The sequence below is a fragment of the Aspergillus chevalieri genome, chromosome 3, assembly GCF_016861735.1.
Source record: "Aspergillus chevalieri M1 DNA, chromosome 3, nearly complete sequence".
In the NCBI taxonomy this organism is placed as follows: domain Eukaryota; kingdom Fungi; phylum Ascomycota; class Eurotiomycetes; order Eurotiales; family Aspergillaceae; genus Aspergillus; species Aspergillus chevalieri.
This window is the reverse complement of record NC_057364.1, coordinates 2,020,510-2,040,429: the sequence shown is the minus strand read 5'-3', so window position 1 is coordinate 2,040,429 and position 19,920 is coordinate 2,020,510. Positions and strand designations below refer to the sequence as shown.

The following is a 19,920-nucleotide window of genomic DNA, read 5'->3' as shown; positions in this document are numbered from 1 at the left end:
ACCTTTTGCTAACGTCGAATGAGAGCCTGTTTTTGACCATATTCACCAAACTGTTGACGCTAGATGGGACATGATCCATCAGACGACGAAAAGAAGCTGCCGGATGTCTTCAATGGCCATATTTGTTTGCAGCAGGCCCAATGGAGTGATGATTGTAGCCATGGGGTTCGCTGTGATCCTGATGGCGTTCTTGAAGAGCTATCATATATCTTTTTTTGCGTCTGACATTGGAAGCAACGAGGGGAATGCTAAATAATCATCATTGAACAGAAAGCATGTCTTTTGCGCGTCATGGGTCAAAGTTTGATTTGCCTTGGAGAATGGGATTGCGGCATGAACTGAATTTGTACCAGTGGTGTACATTGTTACCCTCTTTGATGGAATTAGAATCAGTTCGGGGGAAATAATAATATCTGCATCTGTTTTCGAGTAGGGCCGAGAGCGAGGGAAGACAATGCAAGTGGGACAGGGCTCTGTTCGTCCCACTCTGACAAGTATCTTTGAAAAAATATCTGTCTGGTCGATTCAAAGTGCAGGACACAGATTCCCGAAGGCGACGTAGCTGTGGACATTTCGTGGAACCGAGATCTTGGTGATGATGTTTTGATGCTCCAGGCACTCTTATTAGTAGGCATATTCAATTCACCATAGAAAACTAACTTTGCTGTGCGTCATTATCCTGCCTTCATGTCCAGAAAGTATACCACCACGGGACTTGAGTAACGGTGTGTACAGGCGTAAATTCTTTGACAATGTACATCTTGTCATTTCTGCAAGTGCGATAAATACTGATGAGGCTTGGTATATAGTAAGTAGCCCGACTCTGATTTGTTGTGTCAGGTGCTGTGTCTCTAGTATCAGGTGATATGCTTGCTTTTGGAGAGCATCCTGAATCACTCATTGCTTGGGGCTCAGATGAGGCCAGGCTGGTTGCTCCCAGAGATTTGTGTCTATCTGGAAGATTGATCCAGCTGGGACCGCCATTACCTGCTGGAGGTGTGTATGCTGAGGTAGTGAGTAGCAGTATTGGAGAAGTGATTAATCTCTGAATCTGAATACCCAGCATTTCCTCGCAGAACGTCCCCGGGTGTATAACTGCGAAGAGCGACATTGGCGCACGCCAGACATATAATTTAGGTCAATATAGTTAATTCATCCTCGTGCCTCGCGCCCTTGATTCCTTTATGTCCTTAAAGTCTTGCACATTATTATCCGTTGCGTGGCGTGACTCCTGGGCCACCTGGTGAAAATGGTATCAGTGGTCGACCAAAGGGTCTCCGGAATTCATTGTTGAGAAAGGTGTACTGAGTCCAGTCGCGCTGAGGGAAATTGGACCTCCGAAGAATGCTTCAACAGCCATAAGACAAGGCAAGTTGTTAAGTTTCAAATATATGTGCAGTTGAAGAGCATCATTGTCACAAGGAATCTTGTCACGTGTTGCATGTCTGTTGTGGCTGTCCACAGCTCTCGATGGAACATACTATCTTATTTTCCTCGTTATCGCGGCTTTAAATCATATCAATGCATGCTTGTCATATTGTAAGACACCATCAAGTTGTATATGAGACGACCACATATATGCTTACAGATTGTGTGGATGCATGAGGATAGGACGTGGAATTTTTTTGGGAGTTCTTGTGATTTAACACAAATCGGACAAGTCCACATCCTTTAAGGTATCATATAGAATCAGCTGGAGTTGAAAATAGTAATAGCAACATAGGGCCAACACTTTTGCCATTGATATTGTTGTTCAGCGGCGGTCATTTGCGTACAAGCGGCATGATTATATAAAACTAGAACCAGACCGCGATTGGGCGCAGCGCCTGGACCTCGATTTGTTTGAGGGTTAGTATGGCTTGACCACTTGCATATACAGAGAGACTAACATGAGATAGCCAGTGCTTAATATGAAGAGGTCCGGTATCTAAAGAACAGAGATCTCCAGGTCCGATCCGGTAGGTCAACACGCCGCCGCGGGCTGGTTCTGGTCTCATATCACTGGACAGCACTCCCTAAAGTGTGAGATGTTGTACCATTCTGTCAGTGTCGCATGTAATTTGGACGGACATTTGGACAAGCAAAAATTGCAGCCTGTTTTGTTATATCCATCGTGAAATCATCTGCAACGATTTTCTTTTCGGAGGGAACACTAAGTTCCAGTTCGCTGAGATCATTCGGACTATAATATTCGTAACAGATGTAATCTGGATTGACGTTTGAAAGCACTGGTTGCAGCTGTTGAAGCCATGGCTTTAGCCATAAGTAACTGGTACAGGTTAGTGGATAACCTAATGGAACAAATGGATCTTGAACAAGCGCATACTATGACTGACTATGTATCTCGCCGTGTCAACGATATTCTTACTATAGAGTCCGAAGTGACCTATTGCAATGATGATCGGAGAAATTCGACATTATATTCCTAGCTGTCCGTATCCATATCGAGACGAGGGCGCTCTGATTTATAGCGAGAGGATTCAAATGTGTATAAGATCGGCCTTAGAAACCAAACCAATGACATGCTACCAATATGGTAGTCAGATACTGTCTGATAAATGAATTGTGAGTCTTGTCTCTTGGTCTTTCCCATTATCCTATACCACATACCTATAGCCTCAAATATTCTAAATTCTGTTCCAAGTCTAGCATTCCATCAAGGCTGTCATAAATTTGTATCAACTCTGATCTCTTCCTCCAGACAGCCACGATATGTGTGCAGTTGAAGAGCATTACTGTCACAAGCAGATTCCCCGAATAATGCGGCATCTGCCGAGCGATCGACTAGGTATAATATCAACTATGGGTCGAATGTATCAAGACTGCGGGTTTTGGGTGATATGAGTTTGTATGTAGGGTGTAGTTCTCAATTGCTATATATACGGTCGTCTTGGATCGTTGAAAATTATTCAGGTAAGACCAAGGCTCCCTTGTCGGTTCAATTTTTATTGCTTGAAAGATATATAACCTATAGCCTTATGTGGATGTGTTAGCATTTAATTGTATGGAGGACATGTTCATTCACTTCCATTTGAATAATAGTCCTTGAAATCCCTTGGGGGTGGGGGATGCAGGTAGGAATGGGTTATGGTTGTCATTGAGGATGACAATGAGAGAACAAACAGAAAATAACACTAGCCCTAATAGGGAAAACAGCCACATGCGCCACAGCTATTGTACGCTGTTTGTGAATGCATCTGCTTTTGTATGAAGAGTCTAATGATATTAAAATTATGGGTATCATATCAACCCCCTAAACCTCATGAGCAATGAATGATCATCGAATAACAGGCTCCCCCATCCAATCCGGTTCTTCCAACCCCATAACCCTACCCCCGTCATCCTCAGCATCATGCTCCTCACCATCCTTAACACTCGACTGCCGTAAACTCTGTCTCCCTACCCGCCCATCTGCAGAAGCAGACGGGGCATTGCCCGCGCGGCGACGGTCATCGTCTCGTGCATACACCTGAAACCCGCGCACATGTGTATCTTTGCCATTTTGGTGGTTCTCGATGATTTTCATTTGGATGACCATTGCTTTCAGCACGTTGCCTGCGTACGGATCGTCCTCGTCATCTTCATCAGCCGTTTCGTCGTTATCGTCTTCGTAGGCGCCCTCATCGTACTCCAGGTGTTCGGAGTCGGAGAATATGTAATCATAGTCCAGCTTTGCCTCAGAAGAGGCCTTCGTCTTTGTTGTCCCCGATACAGAGGCGCGTTTATCGTTCGCACGAGTAACTCGCTTTCGTCTCTTCTTCCTAACCCAGCCACCGCTTCGACCTCCCACGTTCTCCAGCGATATGTTCACCCAGCCGCATGGTGTGTCTCCTTCCCATGTTGCAAACTCGACGAGATCGTTACCGCCCATACCAGCCAGGAAGACCATTTTGGTGGGAGTGTAGCTTTCGTCCATTTCGAAGTCAAGGTACACGCGGATCCGGACAACAGCAACAAGTTTGAAGAAATGGAGACTGAGCGTGTGCGGTTGCGGACCGTCAGATTGCCAGTATTCTGACGGGTTTGTGCTACGAAGAGCAGCGACACCGCAGCCTGGCTTGTGTGTTGAGACTGTCCACGAGGCTAGTGACGAGATCTCGCGGAGGTTAGGCGGAAGGGGTGTCGGGGATCTGTCTGGACAATCGCATAGCACGTTAGCGTGACCTATTTAACAAAGGACCATATGTGAATACACACCTCGATCCTGCATTAGCTCATCCTCGTCCTCCTCCCCACCTTCCATCTCCTCATCAAACATCCCTGCGGCCTCCTCATCCGACAAACTAACCTCATTCCCCTCCGTATCAATGGTAATTCGCCTCGGATCTTCCTGCGCAAATGTATCATTCAGCCCATCATCCGACTCATCATCATCCTCATCCATCATCTGCGGCCGCTGTCGACCGCTCCGGCTAAAGAGGCCGTAGATGGCTGCTTGTGCTGCTGCGGCAGGGTGCACGGATTGAACGCTCTGGATGGGCCCCGACGAGGGATGTAGCTGTGGCGTCGCGTGAGAAGGAGGGGTCTGGAATTGTGGCTGGGGGACTGCATATCTGGGTCGTGGTCTGCTTGGTTGTCGATGTCGGTGCGGAGAGTCTGGAGTGGGAGCGGCGGGTCTTCGGAGGTTTGGTTGGGGTGGCATTGCTTGGATGTTGATTATATTGTGCTGTAATAATAGAATGGAATTGTAGGTTAATGGGGTTCAATTTGATTGAAGGGAGAAGCTCGGGACGGTGTGCAATGTGCCTTGTTTACTCGGGCATCTTTGGATGAAGGTGAAGCTCCAAGGAATCTCGCGACAAACTCCGCATCGACCAATCACGTGCGATATCTACGATAACTGTATCAACGGCACCATACAAGGAATTTTTTTCTTAAAAAAAAAAAAAAGAAGACGGATTAAGGGCTTTTAATAGACTCTATTGGAATAAAGGAAAGTGCTCGTCTACCCAACAAATATACGCGAAGATATTGGTATACTACAAAACCAAATGCAACAAAGATCCACACAGAAACCATGCCGTAACTCCTGGGCAGTAAAATGTTAAAACGAAGGGGTACAATGAAAAGCGTGCGTCAGTAACGTGGAGATATGTTGAAAATCTCCCTCTGCCCAGGGGAGAAGGGAAGGGAAACGAAAACTTTTAGAATGCGTTTCGTTCACTCATCGACATCCACATATCCCAACTTCTGGCCAACCCTGATCGTTTGGCCCTTTTCAATGGACCAGTTGAATCCACCTTGCCGTTCACCTTCTTTCCAGCCGGCGTCGAACGACAGACGGCGACCCACGGGAGCTTCAAATACAAGAACAATTGAGCTACCCAATTGGAATCCACCCATTTCCTCTCCTCGCTTGAGTGGATGCCCACCAAGCGTTCTGCTTGCGTGACGATAGGTTGCTTCGACAAAACCAGGGAACTGTTCGCCCCGTCTGGCTGCAAGAGCAGCTGCTAGGTCGGCCGCAGTATCAGTGGTGAGACTGTTGGTGCGTAACTCGGCGTCAAAGTTAACCTTGATGGAGCCCACATTAGTGGCACCCACTGGAGTGTAACTGAAGAATCCCCAGCGCCAGCGACCTAGAAAAGCGACTCGCTCATTAAGGGTAAAGAGACCAGGAAGATGGCGTTGCAAGTAGGGGGAAACCGAATAAAGTTCTCCTGCGAAGTGACGACGGCTCTCAACCACCCACGGAACTGGAGAGTGGAAGCGGTGATAGTCACCGGGCGCAAGGTAGATGACCACATAGAACAGAGCGTTGTTTGACGTAGGCTTGGGAGAGTACCACGAAGATCCATCACCAAGTGCCAGGTCAGCTTTAACCTGGGCCTCGGAGGTGGGCTTGGACGATGTCGATGCATCCAAGGATGCGGTCCGTTTATTGGCCCCTCCTTGGTCACCTGCGAGAAGGGTAGGAAGCGTGTAGGAGATACCGTTTACTCTTGCAAATTCCTCGTGTGAAGCCATATCAGCTGCATCCTTCGGGGAAGGTTCTGACTGGTGATCGGTGAACTTCTTCGAATGGTCAGCGTGCGATGGAGTCGCCGCACCCAAGAGAGCATCTAAACTGTATGTGACACCCTTGACCTGCTCAACCTCTCCACGCTCAATCAAACCGTACTGTAAAATCCGACCATCGGAAGGGGCAAGAATAGCCCGAGGGTCAGGGTCGAGTGGTCGACACCCAGGCTTCAGTTTGCGGTAGAAGAAAGCGGCCAAGTTCGGATACGTCCGAAGATCCGGTTCCGCAACCTCGTCCAAATTGACCCCGAATGCCCAGGAGTAGAGTTTGAACCCCGGAGCACGAAGCCAAAAAGGGAGCTCCAGCTCATTGAAACGACCCCATAACCGAGAAATGGCCTTCAATGGTAGTGTCGACATGATCTGAACCTGCCATGGACCACTAGGCCTGATCCTGGGGCGGGGCGGAGGCTTCCCAAATTCCCATGCTTCCCCAGATTCTTCTCGTTCGATCCGTAACCGTTCCGTGCGTTGTGATTTGTAGAATTGAAGCAGCCCTAAAAGACCGATACCCAATCCGACGGGAATAGGATACCATTCCACCTTGGTTTTTCGTAATGCTGACCGGAGACGAGACCCAAAACCGCGATTGGTCGATTCGTTGTAGTTATGGCTTTCATGATGGTAATGACGGTATTGCCGCCAATTCTTAGACGAAGATGAGTACTGTTTTGCGCCTTGGCGGCGTTGGCCAGTGGCCCTGAAAGTGACGATGTCCATCACGGCAGTCCTGCCTTCATGAGGGAATACTGCAAAGAGCGCTCTAGCAGACTTTTGACAACAGATTGTAGAGCAAGGGGTTAGGCACACGGCCATTACACTGTCTTACACAGAGGACGCCATCCCTGACTGGGCGGACAAGGGCTGACAAGGGAACAGGACAGGGTACTGACTGGCTTGAAGAGATCTTCTTCCGTCTCAATCGTAGTCGAAAAGCGGAGATGTCACGAGACAGGAACGTCACGGGCCTTACCGCCCGGCAATTCGGAGACGGAGAAAGTGTCGGGCCGATTCAATGCGTATTCCGTGGATGGCGGTGGTTGATAAGAGGGGAAGAAGGGGAAAGAGGAAAACAAAAGAATAGAAGTGAATATAAGTTGTGTTGTGGTATATTGACAAGCTGAACAAGTGCGATTCACAGGGTCGTGGTGTGGTAGACGGATCTGTGGTGGTCAGCAACAGGGGACATGATCACTTGTCCTCATCTCTCATTCCCCGTCTCCAATCGGACTCTCCTCATTCAACTCCTCTCATTTCTATCTCTACAATAGCTCCAGGATAGACCTCAAGCCTGTACTATACTGTCATTCCTTCGCTTGGTCTGCTCCTTGGAAGACCAAAGATACCCATACTAGTGGCCACCACTTGCACATGGTGACGCATATTGTTGTTATTATGAACCCGTGATTGCAATTGCCCTCCATTCCAACTCGTTATAGATCAAACCTCGACTACTGAAATGACTTCCAGCACATTTCCAGAAGGGGGCCCTGTGACTTCAGAGCAATCTGAGAGCACTCCGGCCAACATTGCCCTTCATGTTCTCAGTCCTTCTTTGCCTCCTCCCAGTCGCTTTACCCTCAATGATTTACCTCGTTCGACCACAGTGGCAGACTTAAAGACTCGCATTTCGCAATCCATACCGAGCCAGCCGTCCTCAGTGAATCAGCGCTTGATATACCGAGGAAAGCCTCTCATGAACCAGAATGAGACGTTGCAGACTATCCTTGAACCGCCAGGTGTGAGTAGCTCCCCCGATACAGAGGCGCGTTTATCGTTCGCACGAGTAACTCGCTTTCGTCTCTTCTTCCTAACCCAGCCACCGCTTCGACCTCCCACGTTCTCCAGCGATATGTTCACCCAGCCGCATGGTGTGTCTCCTTCCCATGTTGCAAACTCGACGAGATCGTTACCGCCCATACCAGCCAGGAAGACCATTTTGGTGGGAGTGTAGCTTTCGTCCATTTCGAAGTCAAGGTACACGCGGATCCGGACAACAGCAACAAGTTTGAAGAAATGGAGACTGAGCGTGTGCGGTTGCGGACCGTCAGATTGCCAGTATTCTGACGGGTTTGTGCTACGAAGAGCAGCGACACCGCAGCCTGGCTTGTGTGTTGAGACTGTCCACGAGGCTAGTGACGAGATCTCGCGGAGGTTAGGCGGAAGGGGTGTCGGGGATCTGTCTGGACAATCGCATAGCACGTTAGCGTGACCTATTTAACAAAGGACCATATGTGAATACACACCTCGATCCTGCATTAGCTCATCCTCGTCCTCCTCCCCACCTTCCATCTCCTCATCAAACATCCCTGCGGCCTCCTCATCCGACAAACTAACCTCATTCCCCTCCGTATCAATGGTAATTCGCCTTGGATCTTCCTGCGCAAATGTATCATTCAGCCCATCATCCGACTCATCATCATCCTCATCCATCATCTGCGGCCGCTGTCGACCGCTCCGGCTAAAGAGGCCGTAGATGGCTGCTTGTGCTGCTGCGGCAGGGTGCACGGATTGAACGCTCTGGATGGGCCCCGACGAGGGATGTAGCTGTGGCGTCGCGTGAGAAGGAGGGGTCTGGAATTGTGGCTGGGGGACTGCATATCTGGGTCGTGGTCTGCTTGGTTGTCGATGTCGGTGCGGAGAGTCTGGAGTGGGAGCGGCGGGTCTTCGGAGGTTTGGTTGGGGTGGCATTGCTTGGATGTTGATTATATTGTGCTGTAATAATAGAATGGAATTGTAGGTTAATGGGGTTCAATTTGATTGAAGGGAGAAGCTCGGGACGGTGTGCAATGTGCCTTGTTTACTCGGGCATCTTTGGATGAAGGTGAAGCTCCAAGGAATCTCGCGACAAACTCCGCATCGACCAATCACGTGCGATATCTACGATAACTGTATCAACGGCACCATACAAGGAATTTTTTTTCTTAAAAAAAAAAAAAAGAAGACGGATTAAGGGCTTTTAATAGACTCTATTGGAATAAAGGAAAGTGCTCGTCTACCCAACAAATATACGCGAAGATATTGGTATACTACAAAACCAAATGCAACAAAGATCCACACAGAAACCATGCCGTAACTCCTGGGCAGTAAAATGTTAAAACGAAGGGGTACAATGAAAAGCGTGCGTCAGTAACGTGGAGATATGTTGAAAATCTCCCTCTGCCCAGGGGAGAAGGGAAGGGAAACGAAAACTTTTAGAATGCGTTTCGTTCACTCATCGACATCCACATATCCCAACTTCTGGCCAACCCTGATCGTTTGGCCCTTTTCAATGGACCAGTTGAATCCACCTTGCCGTTCACCTTCTTTCCAGCCGGCGTCGAACGACAGACGGCGACCCACGGGAGCTTCAAATACAAGAACAATTGAGCTACCCAATTGGAATCCACCCATTTCCTCTCCTCGCTTGAGTGGATGCCCACCAAGCGTTCTGCTTGCGTGACGATAGGTTGCTTCGACAAAACCAGGGAACTGTTCGCCCCGTCTGGCTGCAAGAGCAGCTGCTAGGTCGGCCGCAGTATCAGTGGTGAGACTGTTGGTGCGTAACTCGGCGTCAAAGTTAACCTTGATGGAGCCCACATTAGTGGCACCCACTGGAGTGTAACTGAAGAATCCCCAGCGCCAGCGACCTAGAAAAGCGACTCGCTCATTAAGGGTAAAGAGACCAGGAAGATGGCGTTGCAAGTAGGGGGAAACCGAATAAAGTTCTCCTGCGAAGTGACGACGGCTCTCAACCACCCACGGAACTGGAGAGTGGAAGCGGTGATAGTCACCGGGCGCAAGGTAGATGACCACATAGAACAGAGCGTTGTTTGACGTAGGCTTGGGAGAGTACCACGAAGATCCATCACCAAGTGCCAGGTCAGCTTTAACCTGGGCCTCGGAGGTGGGCTTGGACGATGTCGATGCATCCAAGGATGCGGTCCGTTTATTGGCCCCTCCTTGGTCACCTGCGAGAAGGGTAGGAAGCGTGTAGGAGATACCGTTTACTCTTGCAAATTCCTCGTGTGAAGCCATATCAGCTGCATCCTTCGGGGAAGGTTCTGACTGGTGATCGGTGAACTTCTTCGAATGGTCAGCGTGCGATGGAGTCGCCGCACCCAAGAGAGCATCTAAACTGTATGTGACACCCTTGACCTGCTCAACCTCTCCACGCTCAATCAAACCGTACTGTAAAATCCGACCATCGGAAGGGGCAAGAATAGCCCGAGGGTCAGGGTCGAGTGGTCGACACCCAGGCTTCAGTTTGCGGTAGAAGAAAGCGGCCAAGTTCGGATACGTCCGAAGATCCGGTTCCGCAACCTCGTCCAAATTGACCCCGAATGCCCAGGAGTAGAGTTTGAACCCCGGAGCATGAAGCCAAAAAGGGAGCTCCAGCTCATTGAAACGACCCCATAACCGAGAAATGGCCTTCAATGGTAGTGTCGACATGATCTGAACCTGCCATGGACCACTAGGCCTGATCCTGGGGCGGGGCGGAGGCTTCCCAAATTCCCATGCTTCCCCAGATTCTTCTCGTTCGATCCGTAACCGTTCCGTGCGTTGTGATTTGTAGAATTGAAGCAGCCCTAAAAGACCGATACCCAATCCGACGGGAATAGGATACCATTCCACCTTGGTTTTTCGTAATGCTGACCGGAGACGAGACCCAAAACCGCGATTGGTCGATTCGTTGTAGTTATGGCTTTCATGATGGTAATGACGGTATTGCCGCCAATTCTTAGACGAAGATGAGTACTGTTTTGCGCCTTGGCGGCGTTGGCCAGTGGCCCTGAAAGTGACGATGTCCATCACGGCAGTCCTGCCTTCATGAGGGAATACTGCAAAGAGCGCTCTAGCAGACTTTTGACAACAGATTGTAGAGCAAGGGGTTAGGCACACGGCCATTACACTGTCTTACACAGAGGACGCCATCCCTGACTGGGCGGACAAGGGCTGACAAGGGAACAGGACAGGGTACTGACTGGCTTGAAGAGATCTTCTTCCGTCTCAATCGTAGTCGAAAAGCGGAGATGTCACGAGACAGGAACGTCACGGGCCTTACCGCCCGGCAATTCGGAGACGGAGAAAGTGTCGGGCCGATTCAATGCGTATTCCGTGGATGGCGGTGGTTGATAAGAGGGGAAGAAGGGGAAAGAGGAAAACAAAAGAATAGAAGTGAATATAAGTTGTGTTGTGGTATATTGACAAGCTGAACAAGTGCGATTCACAGGGTCGTGGTGTGGTAGACGGATCTGTGGTGGTCAGCAACAGGGGACATGATCACTTGTCCTCATCTCTCATTCCCCGTCTCCAATCGGACTCTCCTCATTCAACTCCTCTCATTTCTATCTCTACAATAGCTCCAGGATAGACCTCAAGCCTGTACTATACTGTCATTCCTTCGCTTGGTCTGCTCCTTGGAAGACCAAAGATACCCATACTAGTGGCCACCACTTGCACATGGTGACGCATATTGTTGTTATTATGAACCCGTGATTGCAATTGCCCTCCATTCCAACTCGTTATAGATCAAACCTCGACTACTGAAATGACTTCCAGCACATTTCCAGAAGGGGGCCCTGTGACTTCAGAGCAATCTGAGAGCACTCCGGCCAACATTGCCCTTCATGTTCTCAGTCCTTCTTTGCCTCCTCCCAGTCGCTTTACCCTCAATGATTTACCTCGTTCGACCACAGTGGCAGACTTAAAGACTCGCATTTCGCAATCCATACCGAGCCAGCCGTCCTCAGTGAATCAGCGCTTGATATACCGAGGAAAGCCTCTCATGAACCAGAATGAGACGTTGCAGACTATCCTTGAACCGCCAGGTGTGAGTAGCTCCCCGGATGTCTGGTTATTGGACCATTGCGTACTAATTTTATTTTAATATTATTTCAGGAATCGGAATACTCGATACATCTGGTTCTTCCTCCCGCTCCTGCACCCTCTGCTCCTTCCCCCGCGGACTTGCCGTCGGCCGCGCCTGCCCCAACCCAAGAAGCAGTCGGGGGAGCTCCCATCGATACTATGCGCAATTCCCTCTCAGCGGCCAATGCCAATCGATTCGCTGCACCGAATTTTCCACATGTTCAAGGAATCAGATTCCGAGGGAATATGCCAACGCCTTCTAGAGCAAACGATGCGGACTTGGCACATTTGAGACCTACAATTGAGGCGATCCGTCGGCAGGTAGAACAGTTAGAGCGCGGCGGAAACCAGCAGGCACGACCAGTGTCGCAGGCAACCGCGACCAACCCGTTTGGTTCTCACGTGCAATCGCCATCTTTTCCTCAGCAGGCTGCCTGGCAGCGAATGTCGCACGGCTTCTCAAACCCATCGATTTCTGCTATACCACAGCATCCTTCATCAGTTACTACCACTACTTCTTCGTTATATTTCACCATGCCATCGACTATGCCTTCTACTACATCATCAACTGCGAGGTCGTCAGTCGCAGAAAGTGACCTTTCGGACTTTACCGATAACCAGCAACTCCAGCTTCAGATTCTACGCCATCAGATCGCACTAGGCGAGGACCAGCTGAGCCGGGGGATCGCACCTCCCTTTGACCATGTTGTGCGTTTGCGAACTCAGTTATTCCAGATCCTCGATGATCAGTATCGCAATCCACTTGCTCGACGTGATGGATCCGTGGAGTCGTTGCTCACCCGTGTCTCCAACATGTACAACCGAGCGGATCAGCTCCGTATTCTGCAAGCGCGAGCGAGCATCAGTCTGCAAAACAACCTCGGAAGTTCCGTCATGAATCCGGATCACTCGACAGCACCTCTATACCTACTTTCTTCACCAGACGGTCACCAAAGCCTTATAACCTCACCAGGTGGCACGGGATCGATCCAGGCAGCACTTCGCACAGCGCATATGCCTACGTCAACCACGCCCGCCCACACCATTGGGCAAGCACCCGAAGCGCATGCGCAACCAAACCCAGCTGTCATGGAGAATGTCGTTCGCCAAGCCGTCCTTAACCACCAACTCCATAACCGAGACCACCAAATTGGGCTTGCCCGAACAATTAGACGAATGTGGCTGTTTATCCGGTTATACTTCTTCTGCTACATGTTTAGCGAACCTGGTACTTGGACTCGAATCTTCTTTGTCTGTTTAGCTGCCATTATTTCGCTGTTGTCCGACACGGGAGTCCCGCAGCAGTTGCACAGTATGTTCGTCGCCCCTGTCCAACGCCATATGGAAGGAGTGATCCAGATCCCCCGACTTCGGCGACCTTCTGCCAGCCAGAACGCCGCGGGCCTCACAAGACAACCTACCAGAGACAACCACCGCGAAACCCAACCTACCGGACTGCGACACAACGTCAGACGAGCGGAAAGATCTCTCCTGTTTTTCATGGCCAGTTTGATCCCCGGCGTCAGCGAGAGATATGTCGAGGTCAATAACGCAGTCGAAGCGGAAAATGCTCAACGTGAACGTGAAGAGGAGAACCGTCGTCGACAGGAAGAGGCAACCCAAGCTGACGCTGATGCCGACAATGCGGATCAAGAGACGGTCAATCCTCATGCTCATCCGGAACGAACCGTGACGAATGCGAATGAAAGATACACTGCGATACCCCAGGAGGAAGATAGATAAGCAGGGTATGGATTTCCTCTTTTCCTTTCTTCTCAAATTTCTTCTTCTTAAGCCTTTTTTTGTTCTTAACATTAGCGTGCTGTCATTTTCTCATGCTCGTTTTGTGTATTAGCGTTGCGAAATAGGGAATGAATCGATTTCTTGAAGTGTACTGTCCATTGTAGAGGTATATATATGCATGTATGTACATGTTCTTCGCGGAAGCCTGGGGGCTTTCCCTTTCCGTTTTTGGTCCGAGTCCTCGCCGCTTTTGGCTCCCGGAGCAGCCCGGAGCATATCCGGAGCAGGGCAGTGCGTGTCCGGAGTGATCAGGGAACAGCGCCGGAGCGATCCGGGAGCGTACCCTGATCGCTCAGGCTAGGATCACTGCAACCCGACAAGGGAGCCACAATGCCACATAAAACGAGCAAAGCCAAGCCTGCAATCTTACCTCACCAAACCAACCCATTTGATTCATTCATACCATAGAATAGCAAAGAGCCCACATTTTTACAACTGTGGTCCACTTCACCAGTAATGAATACTGCCTATCACTGCACTGTGAGGTTAAGACTGGCGCCAATACTGCTACCCAGCTTCGTTCTCGAGACGCTGTAACATCACACTATGGACGCGTATGATTCTTAATGGTGATCTCACGATTAAAACTAATTACAGTGTATTAAAAGATCCTAGCTTTCTACAAGTGTTATTTAGGACTTTTCCGAGCAACAAAATGAGCTATATGGGCTGGTGTAACCCGTCTATTCTGAGATAAGAGAAGCATTAGTGACTACAGAAAAGAACAATACCCCTTCCAACTACTTTAGTAATGTCACAAATGAGTTATGATTCTGTGTATATTCAATTGATTTCCAGGAAAACCGTACAATAAAAGATTATAATAGCATTAAAAATGCAAAGATGTCTATCAGTATCAGGGAACCTAGAATCTCTTCAAAGCCGTAGCTGACCTTTCTCTCTTTTGGCCCTTCTGGTTTTGCCTAACTCCATAGACAGGGATATATATGGTGCTCTGTCCCAGACAGAGTGAGCACTTTCACAGTTTCCATTTGGTGAATTTTAAACAGAGGCTCAAACGAGAATAGATCCTCCCATTGGTAGTCTACTATACTTCCCATCAAAAGACGGATAGCTAGCTATGATATGTGGAAAAGCTGGGGTAATATTAGGTCTTGGAGACTGTACAAAAACAAACAGTTCAGGGGTTCCTCCTTTTGTGAATGGAGAGATAACTCCTCAATCTTGATTTGTATCATCACAGCTCGATAACTAGTGGATAATAATGAAATAATATTCCTATCTAAACTAGTGTATCCATCGACGAGAATATCGAATCTGGAGAAGAGAAGAAAAACTATCTAGATGATTAAGGTGTTTATCTATGGGTTGTGCGGCCACGCTAATGCTTCTTCGTTTGCTTGCCGGACGGCGGCGTTTATTGGTATTGGCATTAATGTGATGTTGGACTGTCACACAGTGCATCAGTTTTTAGCAGGAGGATACCAGCTACATAGCTTTAGAGACGGGATTTGGTTCACTGAATAATTACAACTAAATCTCATGGAAGCAGCAAGATAGGGTCCAGGCAGGCAAAGTACATGCTACCAGTGCAAATCAGAGACACCCATGAACTGAAGACTTCAACAAGCATGAAGAAAAGCTATGGCCAGGACTTCAAGATGAGAGCCTGAGCCACCAGCATGTCAATATCCGCGCCGCACTTCACATGTACAAGACAGGGCAACTTGAATATGGGTACGGATATATTCTTTTCGTCGAAGGACAAGTTGTACCCATGGATGCTATTCCAGAGGACTTGATGATGGCGCCAAAGTGGGCGCAGGTACATTGCATTTCAATTCTCTTTCACCAAATGCTGATTTATCTAATAATTTCTGGACAGGGCTTGGGAACTCAACTTGGAAGCACCGCGCCTGTGCCTCCGCAGCCTGAGGCTTTGGAAACAAGCAAGCAGCCTCAGGTATTGGAAGAGAATAACCAGCCAGAGGTATATGGAGGCCATGAAGGTAACAGAGATCAGCAAGCTGAATTTTCAAGGCGCTAGGGACTCAGCTTGCACACTACACGTCGTATTACGCCAACGGTACTGGTACTCACATGGTTGGTACCGATATTTCTGTATGAATATAAACATGCTAAATCTGACAAGATGGCTGCACTCATCCGACTCCTTCCCTCATTTGGTGGAGATCCAAACTTAGTCCGCATGATTACCTTCATTAACGACATGGGATCGTCATTCCTAAGCTTGGACCCATATGATTTGCTCGCTCTTGGCCACACCCCTACTATGCAGGAAATCTTGGGCTTACTGACCTGCTGACCGCTAATGGAACTGTGCAAAGACCGATAGTAATGGTTGAAATGCAGCTCCTTGACGTCCATGGTAACCCTGTGTCTGATTGGTTCGTTGAGCATGCAGTTCAGGCCCCGTTATTTGCAGACACTGAGCGTTTGTCAGGCCAGGGAATGCAAAACTTTTTGTACTTTGGCACTGCTCCTGGAAATGGCAGACTCTATATGGCCGAGAAAAAACACGGACTTGTTAGGCAGCTCCCCACTGTGTAGTGTTCTCTGATCTTTGCCTGCATGTTACTTTCTCTAGCCGTTTTTGTCCTCGGGGCTTTGGTACGGTTATTCCAGTAAATATATATATCCCTGGTCGCAGACCTCCAGCCCACGTGCTCCCTAGCTACCACCAAGGAGATAGACGCCACAGTCGACCACCTGATTAAAACCATCCAGCAATCTGCAGAGAGCTCAGTCCCTGTAGCCAGGATCACTCCCTACTCCCGCCCAGGATACCCACCAGAACTAAAGAGATTACGCAACAATGTTAACCGCACACGGCGCTGGGCTGCCTCTGGCCAGGAGGAAGATATCAAGGCATTCCGTCAGGCCAGGCACAAATTGGGCCGAGAGACCACTAAACTGAGCCGGAACAGCCACTGTAGCCACGTGGAGGCAACTGAGTCAATAGAAGGTTTCTGGAAACTAGCCCGTTGGGCACGCCGCCGTGGAGGTGTCCAACCAACCTACACACCAACTCTTCATGCAGGGAACCAAACATATGACACTCCAGAAAGAAAAGCACAGGCACTGTGGGAGACTCTATTTCCCCACCTCCTGAAGCGGATCTCTCAGACATCCCTGGTTATGAATATCCTGAACCACTACAGATGCTTGCCATTACAAAGAAAAGAGGTCTGTCAGGCAGTCCGGCGGGCTGCACCAAACAAGGCCCCTGGTCCTGATGGAATACTGAACCTGACATTACATCATGCACTAGCCATCCCAGCATTCTCAAGTCATCTCACCAACTTGTTCAACGCCTGCCTGCAGTTGGGATACTGCCCAGAGCATTTCTGAAAGTCAACTACAGTGGTATTGCGGAAGCCTGGGAAACCTGATTATGCAGACCCAAAGGCATACAGGCCCATAGCACTGCTTAACACAATTGGAAAAGCACTAGAAGCAGTTATTGCAACCCGCATAAGCTATATGGTTAAGCATACAGTCTCCTACCACAGACCCACATTGGTGGCCGCAGAGGGCGATCATGTGAAGATGCTATTCATCTCCTGTTAGAACGAGTTCATGCATCCTGGCATACTGGTGTATTGGTAGCCACACTGCTCACCCTGGATGTTAGCGGTGCATTTGACAATGCTGCACATAAACGCTTGATCCATAACCTCCGGAAACGAAGGATTCCAATCAATGCTGTCAACTGGATAGCAAGCTTCCTACCCCACCGCATCACAGATATTGTACTGATGGAGGGCGCGACAGGCCAGTTTACCACAGATACAGGCATACCCCAAGGCTCACCTCTCTCTCCAATACTCTACCTGTTCTACAATGCAGACTTAATCAACCAAATACATAAAGCTCACCCTAAAAAAGCTATAGTCACTAACTACATTAATGATATATGTATACTTATCTAAAGCCGAGCTGCAGGAGCTAACTGCTGATGCCTTGAACAAATACACAAAATAGCAGAACAATGGGAAACTCAACATGCCTCCAAGTTTGCCCCAGCAAAATATGGTCTGATACATCTGTGGCAGAAGGTCCGAGGATTCCTAGACCCTTGAGCTCAACCAATGCTTCAGTCAAAGTGCAAGAGGTAGAGGTTAAGCCAGTGCCTACCCTTCACTACCTCAGTGTCCAGCTAGACCAGCATCTCACTGGCATGAAACAAATTGAAACACCCAAGTTAAAGCAACTGAAATGATAGCAGCCCTCTGCTCCATAGTAGGATAAACCTGGGGTATCACCCTATCCCATCTCCGCCAAATGTACACAGCAGTCTTGTGGCGGCAAATCACATTTGCCAGTTCCACATGGTTTGTACAAGCTGGATGGGGCTTCAAGGCGGCAGAAAATGCTGCTAGGAAAGCCATGGAATCTATCCAGCACAAGGCCCTCTACAGGATTGCTGGTGCATTCAGAACAACCTCTCGAGCTGCTTTGGAGATATGTCTCAACATTCCTCCAATGATTGCATTGGAGCGCATGGCTAAAGTATCATTTCTCTGGATAGCCACCTCTCCCCTTATGGCCACCCTCATTGAGATACACCGCTCTGGCCAACGACCAGCACCAAGAAATGCATGGGAGCGACGACGACACATGCAATGGGCCACCAGCCCAGACCACAACCCTCTGACATCACCACTAGAACGGTGGGGACGGCGAATTGCAATCCCTCAGAACAGACTGGAGGTTATACACCCACATGTGGCCCCCCCATGGTGGTCAGGTCTGGAATCCCACATAGCAGAAACTCAGGAAGATGCCTTAGCAGCTCACCAAGCCGCCTTACATAGTGGCACTGACATCATTGCATACACATATGGCAGCTTGACAGAACAGGGAGTTGGAGCAGCAGTGGTTTCACCTCTAGGGCGCCAGGCAGTTCACATTGGTTCCCCAGCTACCCACACTGTATATGCAGCAGAATTGCAAGGCATAGAGATGGCCCTCACCCAAATATGCAACACATTTGGACTGACATCACAACGTTCCCATCGGGCCTATACAGCAACCATCTTTATAGACAATCAGGCGGCAATTCGAGCGTGTTCAGCCCCAGGAAGGTCCTCTGGCCAATATATCCTGAGTAAAATCACAGACCACATCTCAGCTACAGGAACACGGCTGGAATATACAGCTGTATTGGCTCCCTGGTCGTGAGGGCATCTACAGCAATGAGTGTGCTGATGCTCTTGCAAAAGAAGCTGCAAATTCTCTGGAACCCAATGGTGGGGAGGAGCTCACTCTCAAAGCTAGCATTCAAAGAACCCTCCGCATAGAAGCAGCAAATGCATGGAAGACTGAATGGGCCGCTTCCACCCATGGGAGCTCCCTCCGTCGTCTATGGAAAGAGCCTTCAAAAGCACCAATGCAACTATATCAAGGCCTACGAAGAGCTGCCACATCAGTCCTCATTCAAATGCAAACTGGGAAGATTGCGCTGGCTAGTTATCTTGGTACCTTTAACGCTATGGAATCAACTGAATGCTCTGGTGGACGTGGCCTTCAAGATATACGTCACGTTCTCCACTGTACAAACCAGGCAGGACCCCGAATGCGCCATCTTACACAGGGATCAAGGCGGGAGCTGAATTACCGGGCCTACCTAACACGGCCACACCTGGTACCAAAGGCAGTATGCTTCATGCTTGAGACAGGCCTCCTAGGCCAGTTCCAGACTCTACCAACCACATACCGAGTCACAACAACGGACTTGAGGCAACCGGAAGCATAGCGCAGCCGAGGTTACACGCTTGCAGAAGTAGGGAAGGAAACGAGATAGTATCCAACAAGCCCATGAATCTTCGTGGCCATGGGAACAGCAGCATGAAAACCAGCAGCACGGGATATACAACATATGGAATAACATACCAGGATGTGTGTAGGAAAGCGACGATGTACATAGCGATAACCACTACGGCGGCTTACCTGGCCGCCCCGCAGGACCTGCCGCCACTCGGCCTATAGGGCTGACAGATGCGTGTATGAACAACAACAACAACAACAACAACAATACTTGAATGGTAATTTGTTTGACAAGGCTCTTTCAAAACTGCCCCCATCCCAGCGTGATAATTGGGATGAACCATTCTTGAAACCAGAGTCCCTTGCAATGCCTTCCAGGCAGACTGCTAAATACAACCATATTAACGGCTGGAAAGCTGTTTTCGGTAGGTGATGGTGATGGTGATGGAGGCGGGACGATCAAGGCAGATTCGGGCTGTGAACACCTTCTCGCGG

General features: G+C 49.2%; 6 protein-coding genes across 6 annotated transcripts; 2 read left to right on the top strand and 4 right to left on the bottom strand.

Annotated features, from left to right (window-relative positions):
- Window positions 1–3,277: 3,277 nt before the first annotated feature.
- On the bottom strand, window positions 3,278–4,642 carry PSD1_3 (phosphatidylserine decarboxylase 1; the record flags this gene model as incomplete). The annotated part of the gene is made up of 2 exons (XM_043277378.1): window positions 3,278–4,134; window positions 4,198–4,642. The coding sequence occupies 2 exons, from the start codon at window positions 4,640–4,642 to the stop codon at window positions 3,278–3,280; spliced, it is 1,302 nt and encodes a 433-aa protein (XP_043135263.1).
- Window positions 4,643–5,160: 518 nt separating this feature from the next.
- Window positions 5,161–6,837, bottom strand: PSD1_2 (phosphatidylserine decarboxylase 1; the record flags this gene model as incomplete). The annotated part of the gene is made up of 1 exon (XM_043277377.1): window positions 5,161–6,837. The coding sequence occupies one exon, from the start codon at window positions 6,835–6,837 to the stop codon at window positions 5,161–5,163; it is 1,677 nt and encodes a 558-aa protein (XP_043135262.1).
- Window positions 6,838–7,686: 849 nt separating this feature from the next.
- DOC1 (anaphase promoting complex subunit doc1) lies at window positions 7,687–8,712 on the bottom strand (the record flags this gene model as incomplete). The annotated part of the gene is made up of 2 exons (XM_043277376.1): window positions 7,687–8,204; window positions 8,268–8,712. The coding sequence occupies 2 exons, from the start codon at window positions 8,710–8,712 to the stop codon at window positions 7,687–7,689; spliced, it is 963 nt and encodes a 320-aa protein (XP_043135261.1).
- A 519-nt stretch (window positions 8,713–9,231) lies between these two features.
- Window positions 9,232–10,908, bottom strand: PSD1_1 (phosphatidylserine decarboxylase 1; the record flags this gene model as incomplete). Its single annotated transcript, XM_043277374.1, has 1 exon — window positions 9,232–10,908. One exon carries the CDS (start codon window positions 10,906–10,908, stop codon window positions 9,232–9,234), a length of 1,677 nt encoding a protein of 558 aa, XP_043135260.1.
- Window positions 10,909–11,551: 643 nt separating this feature from the next.
- On the top strand, window positions 11,552–13,614 carry ACHE_30724A (uncharacterized protein; the record flags this gene model as incomplete). Its single annotated transcript, XM_043277373.1, has 2 exons — window positions 11,552–11,833; window positions 11,902–13,614. 2 exons carry the CDS (start codon window positions 11,552–11,554, stop codon window positions 13,612–13,614), a joined length of 1,995 nt encoding a protein of 664 aa, XP_043135259.1.
- Window positions 13,615–15,412: 1,798 nt separating this feature from the next.
- On the top strand, window positions 15,413–15,682 carry ACHE_30723A (uncharacterized protein; the record flags this gene model as incomplete). Its single annotated transcript, XM_043277372.1, has 2 exons — window positions 15,413–15,460; window positions 15,521–15,682. The coding sequence occupies 2 exons, from the start codon at window positions 15,413–15,415 to the stop codon at window positions 15,680–15,682; spliced, it is 210 nt and encodes a 69-aa protein (XP_043135258.1).
- Window positions 15,683–19,920: the final 4,238 nt, after the last annotated feature.